The sequence below is a fragment of the Vombatus ursinus genome, unplaced genomic scaffold (genome assembly GCF_900497805.2).
Source record: "Vombatus ursinus unplaced genomic scaffold, bare-nosed wombat genome assembly UNPS02014870.1, whole genome shotgun sequence".
In the NCBI taxonomy this organism is placed as follows: domain Eukaryota; kingdom Metazoa; phylum Chordata; class Mammalia; order Diprotodontia; family Vombatidae; genus Vombatus; species Vombatus ursinus.
Window position 1 is genome coordinate 2935400 of NW_020954648.1, and position 25824 is coordinate 2961223.

The 25824-nt window shown below is 36.9% G+C and overlaps 1 protein-coding gene across 1 annotated transcript in view; it reads right to left on the reverse strand.

Moving 5' to 3' along the window:
• Nucleotides 1-25824, reverse strand: part of CHCHD3 (coiled-coil-helix-coiled-coil-helix domain containing 3) — a 349060-nt gene that overhangs the window by 321294 nt on the left and 1942 nt on the right. Inside the window, exon 2 of the mRNA XM_027842256.1 lies at nt 10033-10120. Within this exon, the coding sequence (XP_027698057.1) occupies nt 10033-10120 (88 nt within the window). The remainder of the gene's footprint in view (nt 1-10032; nt 10121-25824) is intronic.

Here is a 25824-nt window from a genome sequence, read left to right on the forward strand (position 1 = left end):
GATAGAATGCTGACCCTAGAATCAGAAGGACCTGAATTCAAATCCGACTTTAGACATTTACTAGCTGTGTGATCCTGGGCAAGCCATTTAACCCTGTTTGCCTCAGTTCTTCATCTGTAAAATGAGTTAGAGAAGGAAATGAAAAACCAATATCTTTGCTAAGAAAACCCCAAATGGGGAGTCAGACATGACTGAAATGACCCAACAATAACACACATATATTTAGATAAACATATTAGTAATTTAGGAGCTAACTTTTAAAAAATATTTTCATTTCTCATTTTATACATTACATAAACAAATGCATCCATATTTAAAACCCCAAGCATCCTAAATAGGAGTAATTGTTTGGATATTATATTAGATATGATAACAAGTTCCAAGGTATATAGAAGTCTATTCTTTAAAGATATCTAACCATTAAGTGTTCACACATGCATGTCTATATGTAAACACAAAATGATGACTGAATATATATGTATATACATGTGTATATGTATGTGTGTGTGTATATATATATATTAGATCTGGAAAATATATATATAAGATCTGGAAGACTTAAAGACCTAAATCTCTCATTTTGAAGATGAGAAAATTGAGGCTCAGAAACTTCCCATGGCTGGCCTGTCCTGCATCACACAACTAAGTAGTGTCAGCGCCAGGGCTACAACCCAAGGCTCCTGAATACCAATCTACTATTCTTTCTACTAGAATACTCTGCCCCTCTAAAGACAAATTACATAAAGATAAACGTGTATGGAACATCACTGATCTCACAAACCATGAAAACAAAAATAAATTCTATGAAGTTAGACTAAATTGGCTTAAAAAAACAAAGAGGTAGCTTTCTTATGGAAAAAGAATTGATGTCTTTTGGAAAAGTTTTTTTTTTTTTTTCAATCTATATGAGCATAAAATGGACAAAATAAAATATCCCAGAATAATCTTATAAATATAATATAAAATAATATAAATTATTAAAATCACATTATAAAAATTATTAAAAAGATCAGTGAGCAGCCCCTATAATCATAAGTCTACACAGTCTGCATGCATCTGTTTAGTACTGTCCAACAGTCAGGGTCAGCTCTATGCAAAATTAGAAAACTGCCAAAATTTGTCTTTAGGACCTCTCCACACTCTTGTTTAATGCTGATTTCTTCATGATGGGTACCCCCAATTCCTCAGAGCTTTTTTTTCTCCTAAGTGACACAGGAAGATAAATTCTTACAAGGGTCTCAAAGGATAGACAGAAATGGATGGTTTGCAATCTGTATCAAATGAAGGAACCTGCACATCAATGACATCACAAATTCATTTGACTATTTCAAAAAATTGATCTGTAAAAATAAGCCAGTGATACTAGGTCAATGACTGGGAAAAGATTTCTTTCCCAGATAATATATAACATGAACATTTAGTATCTAGATATAATACTTTAATCCAAAGGTGATACCCTAATGTGAGAAAGTTAAAGCAACTAGCATGATGAAGGGAACGGTATTTTGCAGCAGGGAATTGACCTTTCAAATTACACTATATATGTGGCAGGCTCTGGTTCTAATAACCAAAATCTTGCATATTTTCCATACACTCACAAGCCACAGGCATAATAAAGATCACATACAGATGATTCCCTCGGTTTCAACCTGTTTTTACATAATCTTCACAAAAGAAGAAACAAATAGAATAGTAAGATTACATAGGCAATGTTTACATTAAAAACAGGTTGTTTCATAAGTTGTTGGTAAAAACCGTAAGTTGACTCATAAACAATACTAAGATTCTCAGGTCAGTCCACAAATAATATGCCTGAAGTATAAGAGTATGGCACTTCAACTACACCTAACCACTGGTCTTAACACTATTTCTGCAGGAAAAAAAAAATTCAAGTTTGAACTTAAGACACCAAAAGAACATCAACACTCTGCTCAATGCAATGATTATAGAGAACCACTGATGAAGAGTGTCACCCACCTCTTGCCATAGAGGTAATGCCCTAGAGAACCAGACACACATTTTTAGATATGGCCCTTATGGTAAAACTATGATTATGTGTCACGAGGGTTTTGTTTTTCTTTTTATTCTCTCCCAAGAGAAGAGAGAGGGAAGAAAAAGAAATGTTTGGTAACTGAGGAAAAGAAATTTAATTTAATTTTTTAAAAAGAATATTATCATTCTGTCCCAGCAGCAGACTCCCACAGAGACAAGGCTGACATCAGGGCGGGTCAGACAACTGCCTATATGTTTACTATCCATGCATTTCACTTCAATGCAATGTCATCATTATAAGAACAGCTTCTAAATCCTGCAATTCCCCAAACAAAACCCTAGGTTATACAATTTACATAAGGGCATTTTATGTTGTTTTAGCAAATATTAGTTTTTAAAATTAAAATTGATTATATGAAATATGTGTTTAACAATCTGAAAGAAATTATCTATACCTCTGATTCTGAAGGTGACTAAAAATAACATTTTTCCTTCTCTTTTTACCATGGGCTCATTTTTTCCCTTGATAAAACAAAGCAATCCATTATTCCCTGAAAAATAACTTCTTTAAAAACATGAAAAGTAAAAATATACTCTTCAGCTATATCCAAGAAAGTCATTCTGTTGATACAAAAATAAGTTACCACAATAGTCTACTGACAGAGAATAAAATTACAATAGATAGATAGATGATTAGATAATCAGGAATACTCCCTAAAACTTCCTAAAGGGTTACTGAACTCTCCCAGTTCAACTTCATCTGCAGTCTACTGAATTTTAAGTCAAAATTTTTAGAGTATTTGTATAGGACTCCTGGCGTGTATAGATGAAACACTGCAAACACTCAAGCATAAAAAATATGTAATTAAACAGACTCAAAACTGACAAGGATATTTTGCTATTCCAAACACATCTCACAGACACTAGAGTTGGCACACATTAATGTAAGGAAAGCAACAGTCTAGAAATCCTACATACCTACCAAACTACCAAGCTCTGCTACCCTGCTCTCCATTGCAAATCATTAAGAAATTTTACCCAAAAAGCAACAAAACTGGAAAACACTGTTGCTAGTATTTGTGACTTCAGCATAGATTGTAACTATTAAAAGAAGTGCAAGTTCTGTTACCACATTCTTCATTCAGGAGGATCTTAAGACATAATTCTACTAAGTATGCACTACAGATCTCTGACTAAAGTCAATCTAAGGTCTCATATTTCACATTATCATCTTTATGTAAGGCAACAGGCCTGCTACTTACTCTTCTCCTGTCTGACTACTCCTCAGTCTTTGCTAGATCCTCATGGACCGCCTGCCTCATTAGTATGAATGTTCCCATGGTTGCATCATAGTCCCTCCTTCTTCCACTCTCTAAAGTGACTCCTCCCCACCCTCCCATTTTTATAAATGTATTTCGATATAATTGCCTTCCTTGGGAATCCTATGCCTTATATGTATTTTAAAATGTCATTCTAGGGGCAGCTAGGTGGTGCAGTGAATAGAGTACCAGCCCTGAAGTCAGGAGGACCTGAGTTCAAATACAACCTCAAACCAAACACTTGACACTTACTAGCTGTGTGACCCTGAGCAAGTCACTTAACCCCAATCGCCAAAAAAAAAGAAAGAAAATGTCATTCTAAGAAAGAGTCCGGAACTTATATCAAAATGCCAAAATTGTCAATGACACAAAAAGGTTTAAGAGCCCCAGATCTTAACACTCATCCTTTTTTTTTCTCCCGCAATCCCTCCCTCCTTCCCTTCCACTATACACACACACACACCCCTCTAACTCAAACTCTCTCTAGAAAACCAAGTATGTGTGTGCATATATATATATATATTAAATATATATATATAAAAAATATATATACACACACACATATACACATACACATAAACACACACACACCCCTCTAATTCAAACTCTCTCTAGAACACCAATAGTGTATATATATATATACACACCCACACCTCTCTAACTCAAACTCTCTCTAGAACACCAACAGTGTGTATACACACACATACACACACATACACACACACACACAAACTCCTTAGCCTCTCTATGTCTTGTTTGGTCCTAAACTCTTCCCTTATCCATAGATCTGATAGGTAAACTTTTCTATGCTCCCTTAATTGGCTTATGATACCATCTGTTATGTCTAAATCATATACTTATCAAAAGACTGTGATACTGGCTAAGAAACAGAGTGGTGGATCAGTGGAATAGATCAGTTATATAATACACAGCAGTAAATGACTACAGCAATCTAGCATTTGATAAATGCAAAGATCCAAGCTTTGGGGGCAAGAACTCACAATCTGACAAAAACTGCTGGGAAAACTAGAAAGCAGTTTGGAAGAAATTAGGCATAGACTAAAATCTCACACCATATACCAAGAGAGGGTCAAAATGAATATATGGACAAGGGAAGAGTTTAGGACCAAACAAGACATAGAGAGGATCATGGGAAGTAAAACAGATAATTCTGATTACATGAAATTAAAAAGCTTTTTAAAAATAAATTTAAAGAGCTTTACACAAACAAAACTAATACAGCCAAAATTAGAAGGAAAACAGGAAACTGGGGGAAAATTTTACAACAAATTTCTCTGATAAAGGTCTCTGGTGAGAATAAGAAGCACACCCCTTTATATAAAACTTCAAGATTTTCAAAGTACTTTATTCACCTTATTTCATGTCATCCTCACTAAAACCCAAAGAGGTTAAGTGTTATTATTATCACTCTTTTTTTAAAAAGCCACATTCTTTTATTTTATTTGCTTTTTGGTGAGGCAATTGGGGTCAAATGACTTGCCCAGGGACACACAGCTAGTAAGTGTCAAGTGTGTGAGGCCAGATTTGAACCCAGGTCCTCCTGACTCCAAGGCTGGAGCCTTATCCATTGCACCACCTACTTGCCCCTATCATCACTCTATTATAGATGAAGAACCTAAGGCTAGAAGAAGTTCAGTTACTTGCCCATAGTCACACAAATGTTGGTTTGAAGCAGTAGTCAAATATAGGTTATCCAGACTCCATGTCCAGCAATCTACCAAATAAAACTGACTCTCATCCTTGAACAAATTCTATAATTTTGTATTGTTTATCTTATTTCGACTAGTAGAATGACTGTTGAAAAACAACTGAACTACATGACATTTGAAAATTCCATTCAGTGCCTTCAATTTAGTAGTATGTATCCCTTAACTTAGGACAGTCAAGGGAAAATAGCCATCATATGAGATTTAAAGTAACTAATACTCAACTGATGATTTCACATGTATACCTAAAGATCTCAGATATCATGAAAATGTGCCCTTATACAGGAATAGGAATGGGACTGGACCTGTGACTTCACAAAAACCAATGCAATGGTACTGGTTTTATACCAACGCAAATAGGCACCTCTTTTGCAGTTTGCAATTTTAAGAGTTGCCTACAACCCAGACAAGCTTAAATGATTTTGTTGTGGTGGTTTAGTCGTATCAGTCAAGTATGACTCTTTGCAACCCCTTTTGGAGGTTTTCTTGGCAAAGATACCGAAGTGGTTTGCCACTTCCATCTCCAGTTCATTTTACAGATGAAGAAACCAAGGCCAACAGGGTTAAGTGATTTGCCCTGGGTTACACAGCTAGTAAGTGTCTGAGGTCAGATTTGAACACAGGTCTTCCTGACTCCAAGCCCGGCACTCTATCCACTTCACCACCTACCTGACCAGTTAAATGACTCCCTAGAATCAAACAGCCAGTCTGTGTTATACAGTCAAAAGTTCAAATCCAGGAATTCTTGCACTCGAGGACAGGTCTCTATCATCTACACCATGCTACCTCTTTTGTCTTTGTAACTACTTTCACATCTTATAAAACGGTAAAAATGACAGACTTGTTTACTGTTCATTCTTCATGTAGGGCTATGACTAAAAGAGTCTGGAAATGGTACACCAAGAAGATCAGTTCCCTGAAGAAAATAACCTAGAAAGTACACATGAATTTGTTTACCTAAATTAATGCTGTTTTGTTGGGGCTATGCTATTTCCTATACAAATTGGTTTTCTGTAGATTTTAAGTCTGCCAAATACTTAGTGATTTCTGTAATACAGTTAACATAAACTGTTCCTATTTTTCACAATGACAAGAAACTTACAGTGGGGATAACAATGAAAGTGAGTTCATTTGTCTTTTCTCAGATTCATCATTTTCCTCTACTTCTCAAAGGCTTAGAAAATCAACAAATAGCTCCCACCTATCTCTTTGCCTGATCCTGAACTTACTTCTTCACATTGATTTTAGGGCACAATTTCCTTAGCAAAAAGCAGGGTCAAATATGAAACATCTGGATTCACCAGATGTTCCAAAAGAGAAAAAAGATCAATGTAGGAGGGAGGAAGAAAGTCAATGTTCCAACATGGATGTTAAAAATCACAGATAAAAGATGTTACTAAAAAGCAGGCAAATATTCCTATAAAAAGTTATCTTTTTTTGTCAGCCTAAACAAGAAACTAAGATGGCAACAGCATGGAGTGAAAGGAAAAACTAGTGTAATGTTTAAAAAAAAAAAAAGCAGAAAGACAGCAAGGACACAAAAAATCTTCAGAGTATATTCATTTATTAAAGTGGCATCACAGTCTGCTTTTGGATACATTTGGATACACAGAATACATTATTTTGCTAAAAACAATTTAACATGCAAAGTACTTATTGTAACAAGCCACTGGTCTGGTTAAAAGTTTAGCAAAAAATAGTTTCAGGGGAAATTTACACTCTCCTACAACATAAATTCTATTCTCAAAAATAATTTACTATAGACATATTTAGTTCACATGTATAAGAGGCCTAAGGCTCTCAATTTCTCAAAAGCATTATCCTTACAGTTCAATCATGCAAAGTGGCCCCAGACCACAGGCCAAGAGCCTATGAAAAAGTATGCCAGGGGAAAAATAAAATTAATTTTAAAAACTCAACTCTTATCCAATGTATTTATTATCGGCTTGACTTTGAAAAAATGGCAAAGGCTGACAAAAATCCTGGCCATAAAAACACTCCCATTTCCCACCCACAAAACTACCTAAGTTAGAATTCTTAGGACTCAAAGCAAAGGCTTGAACAAAACTAATGTCCAACATCTCACCGAAGCCAATATCAGCTCTGGTATCCATTTTTAAAAGTCTAAGAGAAAAATTCTATGTAAAATCTAATCAGTATCTAGTTTCAATTTTTCAGTCCTAAGACAATCAAAAGAAGTAGTCAACAGCTTCTCCAAACAGATATCCCACGTCTTTTTTTAACTCCCTCCTAAACAGGGAAAGACAGGGTGACACCAGCAAAGCACTAAGAGAACTTGTGTTGCCTTTACTGGCCAAGTCAAACCCATTATAAAGGTAATGTGAACCATGTGAAATACATTTCATAGGAATGCTTCTCTGAATCCTGGCTTCCTAGATGATCCAAGCAACTAAAGGTCTTAGAGTAAGAAGAATCAACCAGGAGAAGGGTGCTCGGGTAGGTTTGTCCTCAGTTATTCTCACTGCAATTCCAGCTGCCTTGTCACTAAAATTAATTTCATGAGCCACTTTTGGCACCTCTCACTAGCTGTTAACCAGGTCTAGACATTGTGATGCATGTGTCAGAATTCTACTATAAAAACAGTTCACACTTATATAGAACCTTAAAGGTACTAAAAAGGCCTTGATGCTAAGTGTTAAAAGGATCATTATCCCATTTTACAGATGAGGATAAGGAAAGTTGAGAGAAATTAAGTGCCCTGGCCAACGACATACAATTAATAGAAAGGCAAGCAGACATCTCAAAGAATGGCATACTAGGGTTATGGGGCTTGTTAGCACTCTGAAATTTTAGACCTTAGAGTCAGTTGGAAATGTCAGGGCAGAGGTTTAACAATGTAGTGTTTGCACCCAAGAAGGTTAGTGAATTAGTACATAACAGTGCCAAAATGTCAACATGATCACACTGGCATCATAATGGGCCAACACTATGTCTCTTAAGGAAAAATCATTCAGACAAGTTTTTGGTTTTCATTTTTGGGGAGTCAGTAGCAGGGAGAGGGAGAGCTCTGATGTCAGTCCTTACCAAATGTCCCATATTCTCCTGAGAACCTCTGTGCCAGACTCTGAATCGGGTTTTACCTACCTTCATACTCCCGGTTATGTGCAGACTATAATAAAAAACTTACAATAAAAAACTTAAGTCTAGAATTACAGACACTATCTTTTGTTGTTATTCAGCTGTGTCTGACTCTTCATGATCCCATTTGGGGTTTTCTTGGCAAAGATATTGGAGTGGTTTGCCATTTCCCTCCCCAGCTCATTTTCCAGATGAGGAAACTGAGTCAAACAGGGTAAAGTGACTTACCCAGGATCACATAGCCAATAATAAGTGTATGAGGCCAGATTTGAACACCAGAAGATTAGTCTTCCTGACTCCAGGCCCAGCACTCTATTCACTGAGCCACCTAGATGCCCATAGCCATTACCTATCCACACATTTTCACAAAGCACAATCTGAAAAACTCACATAAATGGATCAACTTGTCTCCTTCATATAAGGATCAGAGAAGGAGAATTATTAGGAAAGCAAGCAAATAAGAGAGAAAGCCATTTACAGAATGAAAGTTATCTTCTGAGCTGACCTGGCATAACGCTAAGCGGCAAATCTTTTCCATCTGACTGATCTCCATCATAAATTTCAGACAATCATTATTTTCAACACTGTGTACCCTCTCTATGACTCAGTCACAAGATCTTTATAACACAGAAGGTAGTAGGAAATTTCCAGGCTCTGTACAACCACGTTGCTACATAGATAAAAATTAAATTTTATCTTGAAAATGTTTTATCAAATATTATTATTTGATGTTATTGTGCAGGCCACTGAGAAGCTTGACAATTCCTCTAGAGTTAGTCGTAACAGAATTCAATTTATGCTAACAGGAAAAAATGGTGGTGAATCCCCCATTACACGCAGTGTTAGTCTGGCTCTTGTTTCTCTACTTCCATTCCAGATGTCAGCAACCTCTCTGATCTTCAATGACACAAAAAGAGTTAACCAATGTCTATAGTTGTTGCCATCAGGTTTTCAGACAAGGAAAAAGAGCAATGACATTGTGCTGCCAGTTTTTCCTCAGGTAATTTCCAATTACTACTGTAACATCTCTTTAATGTTAAATCATCCAAAATTCCATACTTCTCTAGCAATATAAGTATTTGCATCAGAAAAGACAGGAGATGGATGAGAAAAGATTGCACTATTTCCTATCTCTCGGTTCCAGTAAAATGAAGAGAGAACTAATTGGAGCTACGGGATGAAACAGAGGTTGGGAAGTATATGCAAACTGAAGTTAACTACGAATTCCCAGGAATGATACATGGGGAAACTTACTCATCTGCTGATTTATAATAATTTTTAAATTACACTCAATTTTGTAAAATGTAGAAGTAAACAATTCCAACTTTTGAAATTTAGAAAGCAAATTTACATTTTAAATAGTACTTTAATCATTTAAATAAAAGATATTTTGTAATGCTTTTTAATTTCAACATTTTTAGTAAATATTAATTTTTAAATCTTACAATATATTGGTAAGGTAAATAAGAACATTGGGTTGTCTCTTCTTAACCAAAAGAGAAAAAGGTAAAGAAAGTTACAAAGTCATAGAAAGAGCACAGAAAATAGATAAAAAATCAAAACTTTAAATGCAAGGAAAAGAGGTGAAAGGAAACCCATCCAAAATATAAAAATTTCAAAAAAATAAAAAAAAATAAAAATTTCAAGAGGAATCTTGCTTTTGGTTTCAGGTAGAACCTAAAATTCCCAAGGTTGCACACATCATTCAGTTCAATTCAGATATTTTATTAAATGATTAGTATGTACATACCATTAGGTGAGAGAAGAAGGTATAATCCAAAACAGTAAAGGATCTCTGTTTTAAATGGACTCTTCATATAACCACATCTAAACCCCTCCCCCACAACTTGTGATTTTTCTGTTTAAAACTCACAAAAGTTCAAGTTTGGAAATACCTTTAGAATCATAATGATGAGAGGTACTCGGAGATTTTGAACCAGGTGGAGAAGATTCCTTCATTCGCCCAATAACATTTTCTGAAAGCTGAAAAAAAAAACCCATCCAATAAAATCAGTTAGAAAAGAGTATGAAATACAAATGACACAAAAAGTCTAAGTCTTACAATCACACACACACACACACACATATATACACACATGCACCCATGCATTTTGATGCATAACAACTGCTCTACAGAAAATCAGGCTGAGTAAGAAGTTAAGCAAAAACTAAGAACTGTATTAGCTTTAGAAAATGTACTCCACAGTAGTAGTACTGAACTTCTTATCCTCTGTTAATTTCTTAATATCTCTGTTAATTTAATTGGCAAATACACATACACACACACACACACACACACACACACAACATAACATGTTATGTATTTAATTTTAACTAATTTTTAAGCACAGAGGAAATCTTAGGAAATGTAAAAATGAGGTTGAGAAATGCTAGTTTTAAGTATGGTTAAAAGGAAGCCTAGAAGATGACTACCCAACATGTCTGAACTAAAAAGAGGAAAATGAACATCAAGTTAAAAGAAAGATATTTAGAGAAGCAAAAGTTTTAAAGAAGATTTTAGCCTGACTAAAGAAGCTGAAATGGAAAGCAAAGAATTTACCAACTGAACAGAAACAGGAATAGCTTTGAAAGTCAAAAACCACCAGCTAACAACAATCCACTCAGGCAGACAGATCTAACTTAGATGAGATAGATATTTCGTCATGAGATGCTAGAACAAATCCAAGGGAGTAGCAAATAAATAGATAGGGGTTCAGATAAAAGTAGTTTCACTCTGAATCCAAAGACTTCTAATTGGGGCCTACCAAAATAAATATATATACATATATTGCTGTCTCCTAGAGCAGGGAGAAAAAGTGAACAGTCAAGCTAGGAGACCAAAGGCAAGCCTGACAACTGTGTTAAACTAAATTCAACTAAACTTGAATTTGCACACAGAAAATTATTTCCCTGAATATATCATATACCATTTCCTCACATCCATACAAAATATATTCGTATTGTAAATTATAATACCATGGAAAACACACAGCAGAAATTTAATGTGTTACATGTTATAAAAACTACTGATCTAAACCTATTCTTTGCCAGACTGCTTTCCAGATTGCCTCACAGTTCTCACTGAATAAAGAGTTCTAGCCCTAGCAATTTATGCCACTGAATTTGTCAAGCATTAGACAACTGCACGCATTTGTTTCTGGGTTTTACTTATCCAATCAAGTCTACTAATCAACTTTTCTATTTTTATCCAGTACCAGGTAGTTTTGAAAATTCTACTTTGTAATATAGTTTGAGTTCTTATAGCAGCACTAAACATGCCTGTTTCCTACTTCTTTCCTGTATCCCCTGCTACTTTTAACCTTGGTATTCACTCTTCTAAGAGAATTTTATTTTTTCTAATTATATAAGGTATCCTTTAGTTATGTGATTGGTACAGTACTAGATCTGCAAAATAAGCTGAGAAATATCATTCAATTTTACTATATTTGTACAGTTCAGACATGCATGCTAATAACTCTTCAATCATTTAGGCCTTCATTTGCCCTGTGCATGTCTTTGTAAGTTAACTATTTAATAGATCTTGCTGTTTGAAATAAATTTCTCTTCCTTGTTTTTCTTTAACTTTTAGCCTCCTAACTTTATTAGCTATATACAGAAATGCTAATAATTTTGTTGATTCAATATCCTGATACTTTAATGAGGCTTGCCTCAATTAAATTTTTGGTGATTCTCTGGAGTTTGCTAAGTAAGTCATATCATCTGCAAAGAGAGATACAATACCTGATGAGAGCTGCCAGTCTCCCATTCCAATCTCTCCTTTTTAAAAAGAGTGGTTCCTCCAGGAAGTAAAATGGATAATTTTGTTTACATGAAATTAAAAAGCTTTTGCACAAACAAAACTAATGCAGCCAAAATTAGAAGAAAAAGAGGAAACTGGGGGAAGATTTATAGTAAGTTTCTCTAACAAAGGCCTCATTTCTCAAACAGAGAGGAAACCAAGTCAAATTTATAAAAAATATAAGCCATTCTCCAGTTGATAAATGGTCAAAGAAGAAAAAGAAGAAATCAGACTTATTTACAGTCATATAAAAATGTTCTAAATCAATATTGATTAAAGGTATGCAAATTAAAACAACTTTGAGTTATCACCTCACACCTATCAGACTGACTTACATGACAGAAAAAGAAAATGACAAATGCTGGAGTGATGTGGAAAAATAGGGACACTAATGCACTGCTGGTGGAGTTATGAACTGGTCCAATCATTCTGGAGAACAATTTGGAACTACACCCAAAGGACTATAAAACTGTGCATACCCTTTGGGCCAACAAGCCCACTATTAGGTCTTTATCTCAAAGAGATCAAAGAAAAGGGAAAAGGACCTATACGTACAAAAGTGTTTATAGAAGCTCTTTTTGTGGCAGCAAAGAAATTGAGGGGATGTCCATCAACTGGGGAATGGATGAACAAGTTGTGGTACGTGATTATTATGGAACACTATTGTGCTATAAGAAATGATAAGCAGGATGTTTACAGAAAAACCTGAAAAGATTTATGTAACTGATGCAAAGTGAAATGAGCAGAACCAGGAGCCAAGATGGCAGAGAAAAGGCAGCAACTCACTTGAGCTCTCCCTAAAACCCCTCCCAACACCTTTAAATAATGCCAGAAAACAATTCCTGGAGCTGCAGAATCCACCAACGACAGGATGCAAAAATTTTACAGTCAAAGACAACTTAGAAGGTCAGCAGGAAAGGTCTGTTTGCACCCAGGTGAGAGTGGAACCCAGTCCAGGGCAGACCGCGCAAGCAAAGACCCAGACCCAGCAAACCAGGAACGGGCCTTGGGAACTACTAAATCAGCGGCGGCAGTAGCTACCTCCAGAGCTCTCAGCCCGCAGACAGTAAGGGGGCTGAACAACTGGTCAGAAGGAGATTAAGTGGATCTCTTTGCTAGCACTGAAGCAGGATTCCCTTGCTTTGCCCATACTCAGATCGGGGTGTCAGTCCTGGGTGGCAGTCCCAGGGTAAGGAGAAATACTACCACACCAGAGCTTGCTGCTGCAGTGAAGCAGGAACCCACATCACAGTTCCAGGGCAGAAGAGTGCTTGTGATTGTTCACAGACCAGAACAAAGGCCAGGAGAGTAGTAAACACACCTCTCCTTAATTTGAAGAACAGAAAACTTACAGGTCCCTAGAAGTATCTCAGAAAACAGCCACACAAAATCCCTGAAGCTTGGGACAGTGAGCCCTCCATCCTAGAAGCAGGACCCAATTTTAACAAACAGCTAAAAGTAAAGAAATAGACTGGGAAAATGAGTAAACAACAGGAAAAAATTCTAACCATAGAAAGTTACTATGGTGACAAGGAAGATCAAAACACACACTTAGAAGAAGAAAACAAGGCCAAAGCAACTACATCCAAAGCCTCCAAGAAAAATATGAATTGCTCTCAGGCCATGGAAGAGCTCAAAAAAAGTTGAAAATCAAGTAAGAGAGGTAGAGGAGAAATTGGGAAGAGAAATAAGAATGATGTAAGAAAATTATGAAAAACTAGTCAACAACTTGGTAAAGGAGACACAAAAAAATACTGAAGAAAGTAACACCTTAAAAAACAGACTAGGTCAAATGGTAAAAGAGGTCCAAAAAGCCAATGAGGAGAAGAATGTCTTAAATAGCAGAAATGGCCAAATGGAAAAGGAGATACAAAAGCTCACTGAAGAAACTCCTTAAATAATTCCTAAATTAGAATGAAGCAAATGGAACCTAATGACTTTATGAGAAATCAAGAAACAAAAAGACAAAGAAAGAAAGAATGAAAAAATAGAAGACAATGTGAAATATCGCATTGGAAAAACAACTAATCTGGAAAATAGATCCAGGAGAGACAATTTAAATTATTGGACTACCTGAAAGCCATGATCAAAAAAAGAGCCTACACATCATCTTTCAAGAAATTATCAAGGAAAACTGCCCTGATATTCTAGAACCAGGTAAAATAGAAATTGGAAGAATATACCAATTACTTCCTGAAAGAAATCCCAAAATGAAAACTCCCAGGAATATAACCAAATTCCAGAGATCCCAGGTCAAGGAAAAAATACTGCAAGCAGCCAGAAACAATTCAAGTATTAGGGAGCCACAGTCAGGATAATACAAGATTTAGCAGCTTTTACCTTAAAGGACTGGAGGGCTTGGAATATGATATTACAGAGGGCAAAGGAGCTAGGATTACAACCAATAATCACCTACCCAGCAAAACTGAGTAAATCCTTCAGGGGAAAAATTGGACATTCAATGAAAAGAGGACTTTCAAGCATTCTTGATGAAAAGACCAGAGCTGAATGGAAAATCTGACTTTCAAATATAAGACTCAAGAGAAGCATAAAAAGGAAAATAGAAAAGGGAAATCATAATGAACTTAATAAGGTTAAACTGTTTACTTTCTTACATGGTAAGATGATACTTGTAACCTATAAGAACTTTCTCATTAGGGCACAGATGTGAGTTGAATATGAAGGGATGATAGCTAAAAAATAAAATGAAGGGGTGAGAGAGGAATGTACTGGAAGAAAGAAAAAGGGAAAGGTAGAATGGGGTAAATTATCTCACATGAAAGAGGCAAGAAAAAGCTTTTACAATAGAGGGGAAGAGGGGGGAGGTGAAAGGGAGTAAGTGAACCTTACTCTCATCAGAATTGGCTCAAAGACAGAACAACATACACACTCAATTGGGTATAGAAATCTATCTTATTCTACAGCAAAATGGGAGGGGAAGAGGATAAAAGGGGGTGGGTTTAATAGAAGGGACAGCAGACTGGCAGATGGGGTAGTCAGAAGCAAAACACTTTTGACAAGGGACAGGGTGAAAGAAGAGAGAGAATACAGTAGAATAAACAAAGGGGAGGAATAGGATGGAGGGAAATAGCAATAGTAACTGAGGAAAAAAAATTTGAAGTTTCTCTATTTAAGGTCTCATTTCTCAAACATATAGAGAACTGAGTCAAATTTATAAAAATAAGAGTCTTTCCCCAACTGATAACTGATCAAAAGATATGAACAGTTTTCATATAAAGTAATCAAAGCTATTTATACTCATATGAAAAAATGCTCTAACTCACTATTGAGTGGAGAAATGCAAATTAAAACAATTCTGAGTTACTACCTCATACGTATTGCCTAATATGACAGAAAAGGTAAACGACATGCTGGAGGGGATGTGGGAAAAATGAGACATTAATGCATTGCTGGTGGCACTGTGAAGTGATTCAATCATTCTCTAGAGCAATTTGGAACTATGCCCAAAGGGCTATAAAACCATGTATATTCTTTGACCTACCAATACCACTAGTAGGTCTGTATCCCAAAAAGATTTAAAAGAAAAAAAAAAAGGAAAAGAACCTATATGTATAAAAATATTTATAGCAGCAGTTTTTCTGGTGGCAAAAAATTGAAAATTGAGGGGATACCCATCAATTGAGGAACGGCTGAATAAACTGTGATACGTAATCATGTTGCTATTGTGCTCATAAGAAATGATGAGCATGACGCTCTCAGAAAAACCTGAAAAGACTTACATCAACTGAGGCAAAGTGAAAGGTACTACATACAAAGTAACAGCAATATTATAAGATGATCAGCTGAATGACTTAGCTATTCTGAGCAATACAATGATCCAAGACAACTCTGAAGGACTGATGATGAAAAATGCTAATCCATTCCCAGAGAAAGAACTGATGGTATCTGAATACCAACTGAAGCATACTTTTTTTACCTTCTTGGGAAGGGGAAAGGGAGGTTTCTTTTGTAACATGGCTAATGTGGAAATATGTTCTGCATGACTTTACATGTATAATTGATATCACAATGCTTGACTTCTCATTGGATGATGAAGGGATGGAAAACAAAGAATTTGGAACTCTAATTTTTAAAAAATGAATGTTAAAATTTCTTGTATGCAATTGGGAAATATTTAATGAAATAAAAAAAATTTATTAGAAGACAGAAAAAAATAGCTCCTCACACCAGGTAAGCCTCCTACTTATAAAGAACTGGATTGTTCCTTAGGAGACCACACATTTTAATGGATGTTTAGTTTACCACATTATTTAACGAGGAATTCTCCAAATCCTTGGGTAACAAGAAAAAGATACCAGATCTATGACTTGTAGAGCATGTTAAGGTTTTCAAAACACTTTACAAATACTCCATTTTATTCTAACAATCCTGGAGATAGATGCTAGCACCTCCATTTTACAGAAGAGAAAACTAAGCTAAACAGAGTTTAAATGATTTACTCCAAATGCAACTGAGGTTCTGATCACACCAATAATAAGTGACTGAGGATGGACTTGAACCCAAGTCTTTCTGATGCCAAGTCCAGTATTCTATATACTATACCACACCATTGTGATGGCTCTTCTGAATATAGTGAGATATGCATTCATATGCAATTCCTTCCAGTTACTAGGATCACTTTCCCCGTCAACAGTTACAAACCCCAGAAACTGTGGGAAGAAAGGTTACTCACTCTTTTAACACAAAGGAAAATATGGAAGAAAGAGGGTATGTTTCAAACCAATCAATCACAAAAGAATGCAATAAATTACTTTGGATTTATCCTTCCCATCTTCCATGACTCCTTAAAACAATCTTTACTGATTGATAAATTATACAGAGACAATGGTCTTTTCAAATTTTCCATTTTCTTTTAATTTATTTATTTTTAGTTTTCAACATTCACTTCCATAAGATTTTGAGTTCCAAATTTTCTCCCCATCTTTCCCATCCCCCCACCCCAAGACGGTGCACAATTTGATACAGGCTCTACACATACATTCATATTGAACCTATTTTCACATCGGTCATGTTGTAAAGAAAAATTAGAACCAATGGAAGAAACCACAAGAAAGAAGAAATAAATAAAAAAGAAAAAAAAGGAAAAAAAAGAGCAACAGCAAATAATATGCTTTGATCTACATTTAGATTCCATAGTTCTTTTTCTGGATATGGACAGCATTTTCCATCATGAGTCCTTCGGAGTTGTCTTGGATCCTTACATTGCTAAGAAGAGACGAGTCTATCAAAGTTAGCCATCACACATTGTGGCTGTTACTGTGTACAGTGTTTCCTGGATCTGCTCACTTCACTTGGCATCAATTCATTCAAGTCTTTCCAGGTTTTTCAGAAGTCTGCCTGCTCATCATTCCTTAGAGCACAACAGTATTCCATTACATAGATATACCACAACTTGTTTAGCCATTCCCCAACTGATAGGCATCCCCTCAATTTCCAATTCTTTGCCACCACAAAAAGAGCTGTATAAATATTTTTGTACATGTGGGTCCTTTTCCCATTTGTGTGATCTCTTTGGGATACAGACCGAGAAGTAGTATTGCTGAGTCAAAGCAAATTTTATGGGTTTGTTTTTTTTTAATCTCCATTCTCTATTAAGTAGAGTACTATTTACAAAGAGTACTATTCACAATTTTCATTTACTCAATAAATATCACCAACTGATCAGACTGCCTACCCTCCACCATACTCTAACCAAGTCTGTCAGTAAAATGGACTCTCTTCCAGAAATATCCAACATCACCATTTCTTCCCACTATGGGCAGAACCATAAGGGCTGCAAATTCCCATTGTTGGTAACTCACACAGCATATATTATGTCTCATGACTGATGCTATTAATTTGGCTTGCAACTTGGAAGCCCAGTTGTGGAGATTAGGTGATGCTTAGAAAGCATGAAAAGTATTACTTTGAAACCATACTTACTGAATTTGACGTTAGCTTTTGGCAACCTCTCACATGGCTTTGATGTTTGAGATAAACCTGTGAAAGTCTCTATTGTAGGCTAACTACCCATACATCCACAGCAGGTGTTCACAAAAATCCTATAAGCAAATATAATGTGAGTACTTCCCTGGATCTGCTTTGACAATTTTGTCACTAGAAGTTCATCTTATGCTGAAGGAAATCCATCCAAAAATACCACACATAAATGAGTGTTTAGAGACCCCTTCTAGGTACCAGTTTCATGTTAGAACCGGGAAACAGGATGGAAAAAGAATAATGAATGAGAAGACTGGGGAACATTTTGAGAAGGAAGACTAGTAAATGCTAGGCAGCTAGATGACACAGTGGATAAAACTTTGGACCTGGAGTCAGGAAGATCTGGGCACAGTCTCAGACAATTACCAGCTGTGTGACCTCGGGCAGACTTAATCTGACTCAGTTTCCTCAACTGTAAAATGGGAATAACACCATACTAACCTCACAGGCTTCAAATGAGATATTTGTAAAGCATTTAGCACAGTGCTCCGCACATAGTTGAAACTTAACGAACTCTTATTCCTTTACCACCCTTTCCTAAACATTAAGAGTAAAAGGAAAATGAAAAACCCTGGAAAATTCTGTTAAATACCTGCTGAAGGGTTAAAAAAAAAAACTAGTTAAAAATATAAAGAATTCCTAAAACTGTCAAATGTCAAAAGGGTCTTAGCAAGAAAAATCTGAGAACAGATTCTAAGGTTAAAAAACTACAATAAAAGCTGAAAGCCTCATGTTCCAGTTGTAGCAAAATACAATGTCAGTGATACTGCTAACTCATTCACTATAACATCAACTCTCAATCTATTTTCCAGTATCAATGAAGAGTTATACTAAGCCATAAATATACTCTGTCTCATGTCAGATGACTGACCAGAACTGAGCTATTTTTCTTCATGCAAAGTTTACTGAGTTATTCAAGATTCAAGTCTAAATTCTGACCATATGGACACTATTCTATGACCAAGAAAGCTAGAAATTTGACATATGACACTGAATAGTACTCTATACAGTGACAACCTCTTTCCAACTATGCTGTGAAGACACTACTTCATTGTAAAAGCTGATGCCATCCAAAGGGAGCTTCCTTCAACTCCCCTCAATCTAATTCTTTACACTCCTCAGTATCATCAGCCCCTTTTTTTGAGTCAGAGGAAGAGGTATACTTAATTTTCCATAAGGCTAATTCTCTATGTGCTTCTTTAATCCTGCCTCCTCTCTAGGACCTTTATTCCAGTAATCATTTCATCTTTCATGCATCTACAATCTTCCTCCCCTCCCCACCCCACCCCCCCCTTTCTCTTTCTCTCTCTCTCTCTCTCTCTCTCTTCCCTTTTTCCCTCCTCTCTCTCCCCTTCATCTCCTCACATTACTATAAACATCTTCAGGTCTCCCTAATCTTTCCCATGACCCTCCACCCCATCCCATTACCATATCATCTCTCCACTCCAAACCTAGGGGAAAGTTGGCTAGTTTGGCTGAACTACTTTTTTTCCTCTTTCTTTTTGATTCTTTGCTACAAGACACCTCACTCAGCAGAGGAGTGGGGAGGTACATAACAAAAAAAATTTAAGGCAATGTAGAAACAAAAGATATCCATAAAAACAAAGCACATAAAAACTGTCTACATCCAATGCCTCTACTTCTCAACCTCTAGCAATCTGATTTCTGCCTCTAGCACTCTCAAAGGTCACTCAAATGGTGTGGTCTTAGAGTCAGCAAAGCTGACTCAAATCCCACCTCAGATGGTGCCCCTAGGTAAGTCACTTAACCTCTCTGAGCCCTAGTTTCTTCAACTGTAAATTGAATATCTGATCCTATGACCTCACAGAAGGGACTGCAGCAACCATCTAACCCAACCAGTGTTAACGGGAATCCTATCCAAAAACTGGTCATGCAGCCTTTGTCTCCCACCAAGGAGAAATCCACACTCTCTCTTGAGGCAGCCCCTTCCGCTTCTGGACAGCTCTGTTACAAAGCTTCGCCTTGCATCTAACCTGAGCTTGCCTCTGCAACTTCCAGTCAACTGTGCTGCCTTCTGGGGCCAAGAGAACAAGATCTAATCCTTCTTCCAAGTGACAGCCCTTCAAATGTCCTCTCTGAGTATTCTCCAGTTTAAGTATCCCTAGCTCCGTCAATCAACATATATTTATTAAGTATTTACTCTGTGCCAGGACAATCCCTACCCTCAAAGAACTAGTATTCTAATGGGTGAAAGAATACATATATAAATCAATATATAGGGGGCAGCTAGGTGACACAGTAAATAGAGTGCTGGCCCTGGAGTCAGGAGGACCTGAGTTCAAATCCAGCCTCAGACACATAACACTCACTAGCTGTATGACTCTGGGCAAGTCACATAATCCCAATTGCCTCATTAAAAAAAACAAAAAACAAAACAAAAAATAAATAAATCAATATATAGAAGATACATACACAATGATGGAAAGTAGCATTAGAGGCAAAGGCACTAGCAGCTGCAGGGATGAGGAAAGGTCTCCTAATCACCAAAGTTAATGGCCTTTTCTCAGTCTTCATTTTCCCTGACCTCTTTGTAGCACTGGGCACTGCTGACTATTCTCCCTTTCTGATCAATCTCTTCTTTCCTTCACTGCAGACATGCCATAGTCTTCTGATTCTCTTTTTATATATTTAACCAACACTTCACAGCTTACTATTCCTCTTCCTGAACCCTCAAATTGAGTGTTGCCCAAGGTTTTGAATGTGGCCTTTCCTCTCTCTACACTCTTTGACAATCTCTCACTTGGTCCCTTCAACTTAAGATGATTTCAGATGATTCTGAAAGTGTTTTATAAACCTTAAAATACTTATATGTCAATTTTATTACTAAATCCTTATTTCAATGCTGATCTCTCTTCCAAGCTCTAAGACCACATCACCAAATACCTATGAAGGACACTGCCAGCCAGAAGCCCCATCAGCAACTCAAACTGAAAATGTCCAAAAATAAACTTATCTTTTTCCCCAAAAACCTGTCTTTCCTTCTGGTTTCATTCGCTATTTGAGATCATTAATTTCTGTCAGTAATTTTCAGCAGCCCTTCACAACCTAGTGTCTCTTCTCCAATCCAATCCATCTTATACACAGCTGTCAAAAAGATATTCCTAAAGCATAGGTCTAATCATGGCACTCCCCCACTCAATAAACTCCTGTGAATCCTTATTATCCCTAGGATCCAAAACAAATATCTTGTTAAATATTAAAAGCCCCTAACAATTTGCTTCTTACCTACCTTTCCGACCTTATCACACTTTACTCCACTTTCTTCACTCCAACCAAAAGGTTATGTCTCACAGGTTTTCCTTCACACACAAGTCTCAATTTATCATCTCTATGTCTTTGCACACACTTTCTCCCTGGAACGTGTTCCTCTCAATTGGATGCTTGGAATCCCTAGCTTCCTTTAAAGCTCACTCAAAAGTTACCTCCTCCATGAGTCTTTCCATAAGTGCCACCTTCTCAAGTATTACCTCGCAGTTATTTTGTATATATTTGCATGTGTACATCTCTTCTAGCCCAGTAACATGTAAGATCTTTGATGGCAGGAAGTGATTCGTGCTTTTCTTTGTACCCCCAGCCCTGAGTAGAGGATCTGGCATTTAGAATGCCTGTTGATGGGCAAAATGAAGTTAATTAAGGAAGGAAATCAGCACTTAACTAAGAACCAACTTTGTACCAGAACCTGTGCTAGGATTTTGCAAACACTGTATCATCTGATCCTCACAATAACCCTACAAGGTAGGTGTGTTATCTCTATTTTACAGCTGAAGAAACTGAGACAAGTAGAGGTTAAGGGACTTGCCAGAAGTTAGATTTAAACTAGGGTCTTCCTGACTATAAGCCCAGTCCTCTCTCTCCTGTGCCACCTAAGCTGCTTCTCAGAGTCTCAATTTCCTCAGCTACAAAATGGTAGAAATAAGCACTGCATCACAGGGTGATTGGGTGGATCAAATGAGAATGTGTGTAAAGCACCTGTAAACCTTAAATGACTAAACAGGCATTAGCTAAATGAGAAAGGTCTTGAAATTTTTTATGTTGAGAATCCTTTTGGCAGTCTGGTGAAGTCTATGGAATCCTTCGAAGCACAATATTTTTAAATGCATAAAATAAAAAACACAGGACTACAACAGAAACCAATTACACCAAACACAAATTGTCAAAATAGTTTTTAAAACAAGTTTACAAATACCAAGTTAAGAACCCCAATCTAAGATTAGCTAGTATGACAGAAAAGGAAAATGATATATGTTGGAGGGGATGTGGGAAAACTAGGACACTAATGCACTGTTGGTGGAGTTGTGAACTGATCCAACCACTCTGAAGAACAATTTGAAACTATCCCCAAAGGGCAATCAAACTGTACATACTCTTTGACCTCAGCAATAACACTACTAGATCTGTATCTCAAAGAGATAAAAAAGGGATAAGGACCTATTTGTACAAAAATATTTATAGCAGTTCTTTCTGTGGTGCCTAAGAACTGGAAATTAAGGGGATACCCACCAACTGGGGAATGGCTGAACAAGTTGTAGTATATGATTGTGATGGAATATTATTGTGCTATAAGAAATAATGAGCAGAATGGTTTCAGAAAAACCTGGACTTACATGAACTGATACAGAGTAAGGTGAGCAGAACCAGAGAATACTGTACACAGTAACAGCAATATTGTATGATGAACAACTGTGAGTGACTTAACTATTCTCAGTAATACAACCATCCAAGACAATCCCAAAGAACTCATGATGCAAGATGTTATCTGCCTCCAGGGAAGTAACTGGTGGTGTCTGAATAGAGACGGAAATATACTATTTTTCACTTTCTTTCTTTTTGTTTTATTCAAGCTTTCTTCAACAAAAAGACTAATATGGAAATATTTTACAGAACATATATAACCTATAGCAGATTGCTTACCAACTCAGGGAGGAGGTAGGGAGGGAGAGAAGGACAGAATTTGGAACTCAAAACTTTTAAAAAAAAAAAAGTCAAAAACCATTTTACACGTAATTGGGGAAAAAAATAAAAGATTAAAAATGAAAAAATAAAAAAGATCTCCTATACTAAACAAGCAAAAAAAAGAAGAAGAATCCCTGCTCCAGGCTCTTCTTTCTCTTCCAACATCGATCACTCTATGTCCTGCTCTCGTTCCTTATCCTCTTCTCCCTCTATAATTTCCTTTAACAATCTTATTTCACTCCTACAACTTCAACTATTACCCCAAGCAGATAAGAACAGTGAAAAGAACACTAACTCTGAATTCAAAGGACCTTGGTTTAAATCCCACCTCTGACATTTATCACCTGTGTAATGCTGGGCAAGTCACTTAAGCTTTGTCTGCCTCAGTCTCTTCAACTATAAAAGGGGTGGACAAATAAACACATCGACTACGCCATTTCTTAGGAAGGAGACACAGGAGGGCTTCTAGCACTTTTTCCACTAGCAGATTCACTTTTGATTCGTTCAGACAGGAAGACAGGAATGGAGTCGTAATAAGGAGTTAAATAAGCTTATTTTATTGTCGTCTAGTCTTCTCAAAGGGAATTTGCTGATAATGGGAGCTCCAACTCCTACAGCATTCCCTAACAACCCTTCTCACTGGGGCCAGCGTGAAGAGGGGGCAACTACCCCTTGTGTTGATGGGGTCAGTTGAGACCAGCACAACTTGTGCACTCCCCTAAATGCCCTCAAGCCTCAATGGGGGCCGGTTGAGGAAAAACACAGATTCCCCTTCTCAAGCCTTGGTGGGGGCCTATCAAGGCATGCACAGCATTCAGCCTGCACATTCACCCCTATGGGGATCCCCAGCCACTGACCAGTGCCCACTTGCTTTACAGGGCAACAAAGAAGGCATGCTGCCAGCAACAGCCTCACAATTTTACATCACTTCATCCCTTTATCTACTGAGACTGTGTAGTAGAAACTGTTTTGAACCACCATCGCAAGAACTCATTTCTAACACCTGGGAAGTAGAGAATGTTATGGCTGTGGATCCTGGGAAGAAAACTCTAAGAAAGAATAGCAAAAAATCCACTTCACACACACTAAAATTCACCTTCCTTACAAGGGGGGGCAATAACACCTACCTCAGAGAGCTGTTCTGAGGATCAAATAAGACAATATTTATAAAGTGTTTAGCACAGTGCCTGGCACATCGTAAGCACTTAATAAATGCTTGTTTCCTTCCTTATTTCCTCTTTTGGCCTCAGTTTCCTCATCTGCAAAATGAAGGAAATAATCTAGATGATATCTATCCCTTCTACTTCTAGATCAAGGATTCTTTGATGTCTGTGTAAATGACTTCTCAATCACCTTTTTTCCAACTCTCCCAGGCTCTGCTAAACATCTGTCTGAATGTCCCACCAAACCCTCAAGCCCAAAATGTCCAAAACCAAACTAATCACCTTTTCCCCTCCCTTTCCCTACTCCTAACTCTCCTAATTCTGTCAATGGTGATCCTAGTTATTTAGGTTCAAAACCTGAGAATCATCTTTGATTCCTCTGTCTTCCTTAAACCTCATGTCATTTGCCCAGTACTTTCAATTCTACTTCTAAAATAGCTCTTAAATGCCTCTACTCCTTTCCATTTCCACTGCTACTGTCCTAGTTCAAGCTTAGTCACTTTTATTGGGACTGTTACAACACCCTTCTACCTGATTCCTTCACCTCTAGCTTTTCGCTACTCTGAGCTCTCCTCCTACACACCTGCCATCAATTAAATCATTCTGATGCACACCTCTGATCAGCCCATTTGTCTCCCCTGCTCAAACCTTTAATGGTTCCTCATTCCCTACTTTAAAAAGCCCAAATTTCTTAGTTCTGATCTTAATAACCTTCACAAGATACTCCTATCTCTACATTTCTTTTCTTTTTTCAGGGAACGAAGGGAGTAAAATTTAATAGATGTCCTTTTTCAATGCTACAGTTTTTCCGTCTGATAGGCCCTCCTCATTCTAATAGCTTTCCCTTATCAGAAAAACAAATAAAACCCATTGGCAACCACCTGTGACTGAATATGAAACAATTCACACCCTACCTCTTAAACTTTTTATATTTTTTCTTGAATAAATCTAGGGCAATTTCTACCTCCATGCATTTGCTCAGCCCAATCTGTATTTACAACATAATCTGCCTGTTCCCTTCCTGAAGCCTCACACCAACCTGTTGAAATCCCACCTATCCCTCAAGCTCACTGATCCCTACCCCCAAGTCCAGAAGTCATTCCTCCCTGCTTAGATCTTACACAGAACTGAACTTCTATACCTGCTATTCACTTGCCTACAACACAAAACAAACTATTTCCCAAACAGTGTGCTCCTTGAAGGCAGAGATTGTATCTAACTCATTTTTGTATCCCAACAGTGGAGCAGAGCGATTTTTGCACATAATACATGATTAATGTTTACTGAATGAATACATATCAAGAGACTAAAACACAATAACTCAAAAAAATCAACTTCAAACTGTAATACAAAGCTTGATACTATCACTGATAATCATGAAAAAGAAACTGGATTATAAATAAAAAATTGAACAACAGGCATGAATAGAAAGCAGTTATTCTAAAAATAATATGGAGGTCTTTGTGGACTGCAAGTTCAATAAGACTCAGCACTGATGTGTTTAAAAAAAAAAAAAACCTAACAGGATCCTGGGATGCATTAAGGACCTAGCTTCCAAGTATAGGGAGATGATAGTTTCACTACATTCTGCCCTCAGCAGACATCATCTGGAGTACTGTGTTCACTTTCCAAGCACCACACTTCAAGAAGGATACTGATAAATTGTAGTGTCCAAGGGAAGGGAACCAGGATGTTGAAGAGCCTTGAGTCCATGGCATATGAGGATTAATTGAAGGACCTGGTCAAATTTA